The sequence below is a fragment of the Mauremys reevesii genome, linkage group 20 (assembly GCF_016161935.1).
Source record: "Mauremys reevesii isolate NIE-2019 linkage group 20, ASM1616193v1, whole genome shotgun sequence".
Classification (NCBI taxonomy): Eukaryota; Metazoa; Chordata; order Testudines; family Geoemydidae; genus Mauremys; species Mauremys reevesii.
The window spans coordinates 7848833-7861158 of record NC_052642.1 but is presented as its reverse complement, the minus strand read 5'-3'; the positions used below and the strand labels follow the sequence as shown (position 1 = coordinate 7861158).

At 41.4% G+C, this 12326-nt stretch overlaps 1 protein-coding gene across 11 annotated transcripts in view; it reads left to right on the top strand.

Annotated features, from left to right (window-relative positions):
• Positions 1 to 11845, top strand: part of CAMKK1 (calcium/calmodulin dependent protein kinase kinase 1) — a 163288-nt gene extending 151443 nt beyond the window's left edge. For 9 of the 11 annotated variants that reach the window (XM_039507848.1, XM_039507856.1, XM_039507851.1 and 6 more), the window contains 2 exons: positions 7191 to 7238; positions 11469 to 11845. In XM_039507848.1, coding sequence (XP_039363782.1) covers positions 7191 to 7238; positions 11469 to 11541 — 121 coding nt within the window. In that variant the 3' untranslated portion in view covers positions 11542 to 11845. Of the gene's footprint in view, positions 1 to 7190; positions 7239 to 9068; positions 9124 to 11468 lie in introns of those variants that run through there. The other 2 variants (XM_039507858.1, XM_039507859.1) reach the window with 2 other exon arrangements.
• Positions 11846 to 12326: the final 481 nt, after the last annotated feature.

Sequence of the window (12326 nt, the reverse complement as noted above, 5' to 3'; positions counted from 1 at the left end):
ACAAAATGCATCATCTGTAATAAACCAAGTTACAGTACATAGCATATATACAGGGGCGTCTCTAGCTTTTTTTGCCTCCCCAAGCATGGCAGGCAGGCTGCCTTCGGCGGCTTGCCTGCAGGAGGTCCTCAGTCCCGCTAATTCGGCGGCTTGCCTGCGGGAGGTCCGCCAGACCCGCGGCTTCGGCGTACCTGCCACCGAATTGCCACCGAATCTGCAGGACCGGCGGACCTCCCGCAGGCAAGCTGCCGAAGGCTGCCTAATTGCCGCCCTCGCAGGGACCGGCAGGGCGCCCCCCGCGGCTTGCCGCCCCAGGCACGAGCTTGGAGCGCTGGTGCCTGGAGCCGCCGCTGCATATATACATCATGCGCAAAACTCAACATCTTCCCTGCTAAACAAACACCACTCTTAGCAAATTCCTAAAGATGCTGATAACTTTCTATATATATTAACTAAACTACCTAACTACATCTTTGGAAATACAAATGTAGTCTTTTCGCTCACCAGTGTGTAGGGATTTCAGCGGGTTGCTCTCATTAAAGATGAGGAGACTTTAGAGCCCAACCCTGTACTAATGAAGTCAGAAGCAATTTTGCCACTGACTTCAGTTGGAGCAGGATCCAGGTAACGTGCAAATTCCCAGCATGCAATGGAGCCTAGATCAGTTAGGCCTTGTCTGCACTGCCACTTTACAGCGCTGAAACTTTCTCATTCAGGGGTGTAAAAAAACAACCCCCCTGAGAGATGCAAGTTTCAGCACTGTAAAGTGGCAGTGCAGACAGTGCACCAGTTACTCCCCTCATGGGGGGTGGGTTTTTTTACAGTGCTGGGAGAGCTGTCTCCCAGCACTGGTGCCGCGACTACATAGCAACACTTTAACGTTGGTAGTGAAGACATACCCTCAGAGTGTTCAGACAATGTTGTGCGATAAAGATTGATCTTCATTAGAACTTCCCATAACACTGGGAAGAACTGATCTTGAGAAAAGGGATTTAACTGTAAGGATTTTTGTTTGCTATTTGAGTCAGGGATATTAGCCAGGGCCTTAGCCTAATTTTAACTCACAGTTCCCTGTATGAGACACACAGGCCAAGTTCCAACTCCCATACGTTTCCTTAATTAGATTTTGCACAACAGATGGTAACACAGGACCTGCCATACACTGTACTAGTCAGATGTCTGGTGCCATCTAGCTGAGTGTCCTATAGCTCTAGCTATCTGCCCAGATCCTTACAACAGAGAGAGAGAATGACTACATCCAATTAGATACTTTTCTCCTTTGTATCTGCCTCCCTTCTCCCATCTACTATGGGAGACTCTGTAAATCTACTTCATGATTAACCAACTGTGGATAATGAACAGCACTCCTAATCCAGAAAGGAAAGAGTTACTGCAGTCATGTTGAATTGAACCTGGATAACAACAGAAGCACTTCTAGCTTTATGACCTTACCTAGAACAGGTTCTTCATCTCTTTTTCCCGGGGACCCAATCCTGCGAGGTGCTGAGTGCTTCCTTTTAGGGTTCTGAGCATGCTCAAATCCCATTGAGATTTGGCCTGTAGTGAGTGCAGAGATGTACCATGCTCTCTGATTTCTGCTGCCAGTTTCCTGAAGCTCTCAGTCTACAAACTGACAGTTTCAATCCAGGCTGGCAAGCGAGATGTCATCCAAGAGACTGCTCTAGATGATGTGATTGTGAGCATGAAATACAGTCTCAGGGACATGTCAGAAGAGCATTTCAAATGTGGATACTTCATCAGCTTAGCGGGAAGAGCTAATCTTCACTTTATATAACTCTCAGACCATCACCTTCCATTCCTGTTACCCTATGACATTGCTACTGTCACCCTTGTCCACACATAGTTCCTTGCCAGTGAGTCTTTTCACTCTATGATGTTGAGACTTTACTGAGTCTAAAGAAAAATACCAAATAGCGGTCACCCTCCAGAGTATTTAACTCGGGGGAAGCAATGGGTGCTTCTTTTTTTTCTTCAAATCTTATCCTAACTGGTATATTAGGATTTTCTCTTGTTCTCATCGATATTACTGAGATACATAGAAATAGCCATACTAGATTAGACCCAGTGGTCCATTTAGTCTATGTCTGACAGTAATCAGTGCCAAATGTTTAAGAGGAAGGTAGCATAAGAAACCCTTTAGTAGGCAATGATAGAATAAACTACCAGTAGGAGATGTTTCTTCCTGATCTCTTATGCCCTGAAGCATGAGAGTTTATATCCCTTCTAAAAAAATCTTTATCCAATCTATCTGATTTTTTTAAATCTTATTAAGCTTCAGTGACGGGTTGTATACCTCTGGGTCCCTTTTATTTATTTCCTCTCTAAATTGAACAATTCTAGTCTTTTCAGTCTCTTCTTGTATGGAAGCTTTTCCGCGCTTCTAATCATTTTCAACCACCATGTCTGGACTTAGTTTCCTTAATAGCCTCTTGTGTGGCACTGTGTCAAGGGCTGTTTGAAATAAATTATGTCAGCTAGTTCTCATTTATCCACTATTGTGTTGGCTTGCTCAAGGCACTTGATTTACAATAATGAGCCAGTTCACTGATTGAATCAAAGCCAATTTGTGGTTGCTCCAAAGCAAGGAAGTTTATATCTCTTCTTTAAAAAAAAACTTTATCCTATCTATTGTAACCTTTGTGTGTGCAAGTGCTCAACTGTGCTGTCCTCTTACTTAATTGTACCCAATCAGCTTATGTGCTATCATGCAACCAGCATTTCTGGCACCTTCCAGTAATGTTTGATTACCCTAAACTAAGACTTGCAAAAATGGACCTTATGGACCAACATAGGAATGTTTCTAATTAAATCAAGAGACATTGATACATCAAGACAGTATTTCTTACATACAATGATGTATTTAACACTGTAAACAGATAATTTAAAAGAATATGGATTTTTCTTTTTATACATTGTAAAAGTTAGATCAGTGCACTTGAATGTAAGCTTCTTATCTTTCCCTGTGTTTTGCTTCATTGCATTTAAGAAAATACAGAAAGCAAGAGGCAAAGCTATTTTATTTCTATGAAGTCTATGAAGTGGGAGTGTTCATTGTAGTAGGTGAATTATGTCCTGATTACACTGAGTACATTTGCAAAGAGAAATTGTGCTAGATATTAAACCCAGGCTTCATGCCATCCATTTACAATGGATTGTTCTGTATAAAATCATCTCCAATAGAAAAGTAAAATAAAATATAAAAATACATGTTATGAATGGTGTCAAGTTAATTGAAATAAATCTAGAACAAGTGTAAAGGATAACAAACTTCTAGGCGCTAACAATGTTAAATGACATTGTTACAGTATAAGGGCTTGATATTGCAAAGTCTGGCCCTGATCCCACAAAGCACAACTTTAAGCACACGAGTAGTCCCACTGAAGTCATACGTTACATATATTTGATTTGAGATCATAGTCATACTCAATGTGCTCTAATTTAAACATGTGCTTAAATCCTTTGCTGGGTCAAGGCCAGAGTGCTCAGCATCTTGCAGGATTAGTCCAAAGGCAATATTGTGTATGCTGCTTCGGAAGATCACGTTCAGGGACAGTATGTGTCTTCAGAATGGTGGAATAGATTCTCAGCTGGTATAAATCGGAGTAGTTCCATTAACTTTAATGCAGCTATGCCATTGACACCAGCTCAATATTGGGCCCATTTAGTCTTTAAAGCAAGTACACATAATACAGAACAGTAAGGACTAGACTGAGGGAAGGTTATACTGTAAGGTGGCTGATCTGTTATATGCCCGCCACTATCTGCCACCTGTCTTCAGTGCATACAGTATCGGCAATGATGCAGCTCTGTTATCCAGATGGCCTGTGAGCTGCTCTGTATGTCTCATCTGAGCCAATATCCATGTGAGCATTTGGTTTATAAGAAAAACAAAACATGACACTTTCTTCTAATATATCTAAAGTAATTTGTACTCAGTCCTATGTAAGATTCATCTTAGTTATATGGGGATAGCTCTCATTTTAAGAATTGTAACTGTTCAAACTCAATTAGTCTGCAGAAACACAGTCAGTAACTTTGCTGAAAGTACAAATCCTTTTGACAGGACCCACCCTTGATCTTCTAGTCTTGTGAAAAGTGTGATAGGATTGTAAAAGATGCAGGTGTTCAGAATTTGGGCTTTACATCTCATAGAGCAGGCAGTATCCTCAGCGTCAAAGTTCTCCCTACAACCATGTGTGTGTCCAATGGTGACTGAGAGGGAACGATACCTCCTACTGAATTACCCACGTCAGTTCCTAGGAGCTCTGGGTATTGCTGAGCACACCAGTACCCACTGGACTCAATTCTGCTGTCCTCACTCAAACAAAACTCCCATGAAAGCAACACTGCAGACTTCAGGATTTGGCTCGTGTTCCTCAATGGGAATTGAGAGCACTTTGCACGATCTAATAGTGAGCCTCTGCGTGCTGAAAACACACTGGGAATTGAGGTGTAACCTGTGTCACCTTTATTATATTAAAGGTCTCTCTCTTATATTAATGAAGCAAACACATTTTAAAAAAATCCCAACAACACTGTTTTTCCACATCCCTGACTGTACTCTCTTTGAAGTGTGGTAAATCAGTGATTGTAATGTTGCATTTAGTTCCAATTATAGGAAGGAAAATTACTTTCATGTTCCTATATAGGAAGAAAGAAAAGCAATTAGAAAACTTTCCCAATTTCACGTTCAATTTGTGTAATTAGGCTGCTTGTAAAATAGTTGGGGGGTTTCTAAGCCATATGCACTGGGTGCTGCTGAAGTCAACTTGCATCTGCGCCAATGTCAAGAATCTTCCTGCAATAAGCCTTTTGACAGCTGAGTTCGTTTTTCAATATCTGATGCCTAATTAACATTTCTGAAAAGGGATCTGCCCTTTAGAAAAAGAGAGAGAGATGCCAATTTAACAGCCTACTTATTGGGTTTCTTAGGTTGGAAGCTGCCTGACTTAATTAATTTCTTCACAATCCTTCTGCTACCTGCTCACAATATGCCAAGCTCTATTCTGGGAAATGCTTAGGGAAGAAGATGCAGATCAAAGTTCTTTGCAATAGCAGGAGGCCTTTCATAGCTGTTACAGATTTTGGTCCTTAAATGGCCCTGTTTAAAAATAGTTTTTAAATTCATGGGAAGGGCTTAAATTCTTCACTTCTTGTAAAATTTTGAAAAATCCTTTCCTGTTTGTTATTTATTTCTTTACTGAGATGTCTAGAAATGTTTAAAAGGCACCTAGGCTTAGGTATTTGGCAATATATTACAAGTGAATGGAGCTAAAATGAAGACGGCTGTTTTTAGCAACACTATTTATATAGCTTCTGTGTTTAACTGCTGCTACAGGTCACAAAACACTGTGAGGCTGATCTCCTGGCTCTCACTTTGGTCCCTCCCTACATGCTGCTCCAGTAATAGGCAGCACAGAAAAGGCTGCCATAAGATAGAGCAGCCCTGAAGGCTGCTCTGACTTATGCTGGGGGAGGGGAAGGGTCATTTTGGTCACAGCAGCAGCTTCCTGGAATCTGAGCAGCTCAAAGGTAGTGTAAAGCCATCTGTAACTCCCCTCTGGGCTGTTCTGTCTGTGCAGCGTCTCTCAGGAGATCTGCACTGAATCTGACCCTTTGGTTTTTTAGATCCTACATGCCCAAACCACTCCCACCATGGCCCCCCAGCGCCGGACGGGCGTGGGGGGCGAGGCCCCAGCCCCGGTGCACCGCAGCCTGAGCACCCCCAGCCCCTGGGTGGCACGGCCACAGCGCACCCAGTCCCGGTGCTGTGGGTGGCCAGGCAGGACGGTCGCCATGCCCCCAGTCCCAGGGCTCCAGGCAGCATGATTGCTGTGCCCCCAGCCCTGGCGCTCCGTGTGGCGCAGTCACTGCACCCCAGCCCCAGGGCTCCGGGCGGCCCCCAGTCCCGGTGCTTGGGTGGCCAGCTCTGGGCAGGCAGCGCAGCACGGTCCAGCACCGGCGGCCCCGAGTTGCTGCAGGAGGCACGCTGGCCTGCTGGTGGGGCCACAGTAGGCTGTTTGGGGAGGCAAAACCTCCCTTGCCTACAATACCAACCGCCCATGACTCTTTCCAAAACTCAATTGAGGCACATTGGTGGGGCAGCACGTGCAAGACTTTCCTTGCCAGTGCTGTGCCTATTGTGCTGAGAGAAGATGCCAGCCCCCAGGGCTATCAGTCCAGCACCTTTTACCAAAATTACATTCACTTTTAAAACATATCCTGTTGACACTTGTAGCCAGGTTAAAGGCTTCATTGTTGATGGTATTGGCAGGAGACTGGCTGCAGAAAGGATGACAAGTTTACCTTAACCCTTAATTTCACAAAATATGTGTTTAAGGGGTACAGCTACACAGCAAAAAAACACCCCCTGCAGTAAGTCTCAGGGTCTGGGTCAATTGACTTGGGCTCATGGGGTTTGCACTTGGGGCTAAAAATAGCAGTGTAGATGTTTGGGCTCAGGCTGGAGTCTGGGCTCTGAGAATGATGGGGAGGGTCTTGGAGCCCAGGCACCAGCCTGAGCCCAAGCGTGTACACATTGTCAATGGAAAATCCTGTCCAAGTAAATTTCACACTAATATATTTTTCATTGCAAAGGAAGGATGTGTGCTTTTATTGAAAGCAATGGCTCATATTGTGGCAAGGGTAAGCAGTATTATAGTCTGTCTAATGGTTTATAGAATAACTTGGGCACAGAATTTCACAACATCTTGTTAATCTAGGAGCATCAATGCAGAAGCACCCGTCATCTGCTCAATGGTTTATGTGCCTAACTCCTGCTCAACTTGTGTCCTTTGGCAATTAATAACACTACATGTTCATAAGACCTCTACATGCTAGGGACACAGACCCGTATGCTGCTGAACGCCCTCAACTCCCACTGATTTCAGTAGGTGTTGATGGCACTGAACACCTTGCTGGAAGCAATTGGCACCCTGCAGGATCAGTTTCTGTTAGCACAGGTGATTACTCCAGTATGCACAGCACTATGGGTGACAGCATTAACTGTCATGTTTTTTATTTGGTCTTTAGCCTTAGTAAACATTGCTGACTAATACCCCATCCTCTATTTAATTTCATTCCCTTAATATTCAGAAACATGTGCTCATTTGCCTTTTACCAGCATCTTCTTTACCATTTTCTTCCTTTATCTCATTGTTTGCCCTTAGGGACAGGTTCCTCTTAAGCTCATCTGTATATTTGCATCCATCTTTAAGGTAACTGTGTGTTTGTGTTTCCCCTGGGTGTAGTAGAATTATAAGTCCTCTCCTCAGTTGTCATGCTTTCTGTGTTATTGAGAACATAAAATTCCATCCTTCATATAGGAGCAGTTTTGTTACAGTAGTTATGTGGTTTGTTACAGTATTTGTGTGTGTGTGAACTAACATTCATTCTCCAAGTTACTTGGGGTTTTTCTTGGTCATGTTTCCTCACTCTTCTTTTTTTTCTTTTGGGAAGGATGGGAGAGGGAGACTTGGTGAGTTTTAGCAGAGATGGGGCTCAATCCAAAACCCTAGATCCAATACCCACAAAATTTGGGAATCTGGATCTGAACTTGCAGCTCAGGCCCATCTCTAGTATTTAGAACTTATGAAAGATTAATAGATGTGGCTACAACCAAATATGCAGCAGGCAATTCTACCATTACCTCTACTCTTCAAATTTCTGGGACTCTGCTGTGATGATTGAGGGGGATGAGTTGGACTTTGCTGTGATGAGTTGGGGATTGGTCCTGCTTTGAGCAGGCAGTTGGACTAGATACCTCCTGAGGTCCCTTCCAACCCTGATATTCTATGATTTTATGACTGATATGGACAACACCTCTTAGTCTACATTTCAGCATTCCTCATATCCATCAGGACTTAAGCAGACAGAATGCATATTTTGCAACAGATTCCACAAATCTGTCCACAGAGTATGCTGTCCAATTTAAAACAACAACAACAAAAAATGTAGTTAATGGAAACTATTGGAGGTGATTTACAAAAAAGACATCTCAGTGAAAAATCCCACTGTGCACAGCCAGCTCAAAGCATAGTTATTCTGCCTGGAGTTTGACAGAGATGGTTTCAGATGAATGCTTGGAAATTAATCATGTCTCTTGAAATTCCATTTGAGCAGCTCCATTATTATGGAGACAATTGTTTGCTTAGGAGCTCATTTATCACTGTAAAATAAATAGATGAATCAAGCTAGGGACACCTCCTGCTATAAGAGTGAAGGATTTTGAAAAGATTCTCCAAAAGTACGGGGAAGGAACTGAGCAGAATAAAGGCTGATGTAGCACTTTTATTGGCATTTGGATTGTGATACATGGGAATGTTTTCAATTTTGAAAAAAGAGAAAGTTTTAGTTTAATAGTCTTTTCCACTTGGAAGTACAGTTCAGGAATTCATAGGTCCACTGAAGTCAAAGGAAGTTTTGCACTTACAATGACTTAACAGACCATGCTCAGAAAATCAAGCTCAGGAGAAACCCCCTGTATCAGCATCCAGTAAGGCTAGAGAGATGTAATAAAATACAAAAGTTCACCACTTGCCCCATGATACTTGGTTTCAGCCACAGCTTCCTGTTTAGTTCTAACAGCAGCATATGCCTGGTCTCCCAGTAAGGGCATGACTGAGGCTTGTCTGCATTGGAAATTCACCCTGATTCCAGCCATCTGTGGCCAGTTGGCTCCATTGAAGCGTACACTGGTTTCAAGTAATCTCAATCTGTGCAAATTGAGGGTTATTTTGCCAACAGTTATTTTGCCCTGATACAGAAACTTCAGTCGCTGGCCAGAGATTGCTGGAACTAAGACAAACTGCCAGTGTAGACAATGCTTGGGTTTTGGAATGAATAACACAGCCTGGTGCAAATGAAACCTGTGATTGAAGTCTATTCATCAGGAATCAGAGGTGCAACAAACTGTTCACAAGAGAGATGCTGCCATTGTTCTGAAGCAATTTTTCTTTAAATACTCAGGACCAAATTTTCTTCTCAGATACGCAGGCACAACTCCTGGCTGTTTCATTCTCATTAACATTCTGCCTTCATTCCCACAGAAGTCAATGGGAGCTCCAAGTGCATAAATGAGGACAGATCTTGGCCCATAGTGAAGGCATAGATGGCATTAGGAAAGAATTCTTATCAGTTAACAGGACAGAGAGTGAGCGAGCTATGACTGAATATGGGACTAGGAGCCATGATTCAAATACTGATTGTAGTCTCTTTGCCTCTCTATCCTAATTTTACTATCTGTTATGTTGTGAAGCTTGCGCCATTAATGTAAAAAAATTGCTAGATGAGTGCCATGTGTTATTACCACTGTTAACAATGGTCTCAACAGTACAGCATGTTGGATAACCACACAGAGCAAGGTTCATTAGCCTGCTATTAACAAAAGTAACACAAATACAAAATAACACCTTAAGAAAAGCTATTTAATGGAGACTAACATTTAGCCTCAATCCTCTCAGCATGTACTCATGTCTCCTATGGTGGCAGCACAGACCGCAGACTACTTACTGCAAGATCACCCCAGCTGTCTGTAGAAAAATGACTTTAGTTGATATTCAGTATTGTATTGAATGTTTTATCAATTTATGCTGTATTGCACCCATTCCACATCCTGTGGATCACATTGCCTTTAATACTAAAACAAGGTGTATCAGCTACAGAGCATTACAGGGAAACATTTAATCTGATTCATCAAATTGCAGACAGTAGCAAATAGTACAAAATGACAGCAGGCTCTAAATAACCAGTGAGACACCATCTGCTGCTGAATTATGCTTGCCGTTATCCCACTGCACAGACCTGCTTGCATTATATCTGATAATGAAACCTCCTTTCCTGTTCATGGTAATAAATCATTTAAAGAGGGTGATGACAGCCCCTGAATTAACTCGGATCAGCCACTGAAGATGGATCTGTTACTCAGCATGTTGGTGTCAGACCTGAAAGTGCATTGGGAAATGGTCAGTTGTCTATATTCAAGGTCAGGTTTATCACCTGGGCTGTGATGGTGCACTTAGGAATGAAATTATGCTTAATGGCAACCATTCTTTTTTCTGTTTCACTCTTTAAAATGAACGCTTATGTCTGAGCTGTGATACAGCTTCAAACTAAATGATAAGGTATGATGTCCAAAAAATTTCACCTAACCAGTTTTAAGAGTTGACTAGCCTTGTTACCTCTCCTAGGCTGTCTTCACTGCAGAGTAAACTCAAGTTGCCTACACTCTGGTTACTTCCTCTCAAGTTAGCCTAGCTCGGGTGACAGCAGACATATTGTGAAATAACACTCGAGTCACACAGTGTGATTGTATTAGCAGGAAAGTAATTGTGTTAGCACTTGACAAGTTGCACTAACTTGAGCTGGAGTCTTTACCACTTGACAGGCTTGCCAACTGTTCTTCCAGTATAAAGTGCATCTCCAATAGAACGATGTGTTAGTATAGCTATACCAGTGTACCTATACCAGCAAACCTTTTTTAGTGTAGACAAGGCCTTAAAAGCACCACCACACTTGAGTAAAGGGTTTTTGTGTGTGGATGGGACTCAAGTAGGGGCAACACTCAAGTTGGCTTTGCAGTTGAGACAAGCCAACAGTCTCTTGAATCTGCAAGAGAGGAAGTTGAAATTTAGGAGCATTCTGAAAAGGCTGAAGACTTGTGAAGTAAGACAAATATAAGTAAGTTACCTTCATTTTGGTTTAGTGGCTAATACTGAGCAAGTTTTGCTTAGACTTTTTCAATTAATTATCAGAAATTGGAAACTGAAAATTTTTGGTAAAACTTTTGAATTATCAGGAACAATTTTGAGTTTTTGTAAAAATGTTCAGTTTTTAGTGTAGTTTTCAGTCAATATTTTCAGTTTTTGGATTTCAAAATCAAAGTTTTTTTATTGAAAACCTTTTTTTTTTCTTAAAAACTAATATTTTCTAGTTTGGGTTTTTCTTGGAAAAGCTGAAAAAAGTGGGAAATTTTGGGGAAAAAATTATATAATTGGCATTTTAATCAGCTGCCGTTTGCAGTTGAGCTTTGGAAAAAGGGTTGCAGATGTCAAACCATAAAATCAGTTAAACAAGTAGATTTTAAAAATATAAACCAAATAAACTTATAAACAGTATGTCTGTTTCTGAGAATTAAATCTCTTGTACTAGTGCAATAAAAGGGAGTTAGTTGAGACTGTATTTTAACAAACTAAGTAGCCGTAGCCTCATGATACAAAGTCTTATAATACTTGAGTGATCAGTGCACTGGTGTTGATGCATTTTTCTTTATCACAGTTTAACTGTTTATATGGTATACTTTTTAAGGAAATATAGTTTTGTTTGAGTGTCATCCTTCATATAGTTATTGATGAAATTGGTTTGGCTTGCCTATTGGAGAAAACTACACCTGCTCTATTTTTCTAAATGCCTGTTTCTAATTATTTACTTCCCTTCATTCATTCATGTAGAAAGCAAGGGAGCAGAGAAGGAATAAAGGACCCTGATCTCCCTGACGTCTGTGAAGATGAGGCTACTTCATGAAGCCACGTGCATGTCCTGGATTGGTTATTTACTGCTGTTGTAACCATTGTGTTGAGTCACACACATTCTGCTCTCATGAACCAAAGTTTGTGACCTGAAAAACTGAAATTGAAAAGAGGAAACAAGCAACAACAACTAACAGTGCGAGTTCTTTGGAAATGGTTTACTCATGGAATGCTATGTTGTATTACTCATTGGCTTCATTCAACATGTAAGATGTTTCTCTGTATTTGAAATGTGCCTCATTCTCCATTTGTGCTTCAGCCTACGTTGTGTGGTCATTATAGTCTGGCATCTTGACCAATTAATGTGTGTTTATTTATAATTCAAAGAACCAAACTTTATCTAATAGGGCACTTGCCATCAAGATGTTTTCCAGCTTTTTGCATTCTGCATTCAAAGTACCAAGAAAAAAGATATGCAGTAGCCAGGTCTCCTGTCTTAGGTTAACTTTTAGTTATTACTCAAGTGCTTAAATTTATTGGGGCACAGTCTAGTCTTACTTCTGCTGAAGTCAATGGCAAAATTCCTGTTGACTTCTGTTAAAGTAGGATGAGATCTTCCACTGTGTAATTCTTTGTGCTTTTCGTTTTTTCTTATTGTTGTGTTATATAGCTCCTTTTAACATATAGGGCCACATTAGAGTCATTTTAGTACAATATTGGAAATATACGGTATTGCCACCCATCTGCACTGAGCTTTCGAGTGTCCCAGAACAGTTAAAGGCCCTCATATTCATCTGAATATGATGGTTTAGTGCACCAAGAGCATTTGCTTATAGAGTG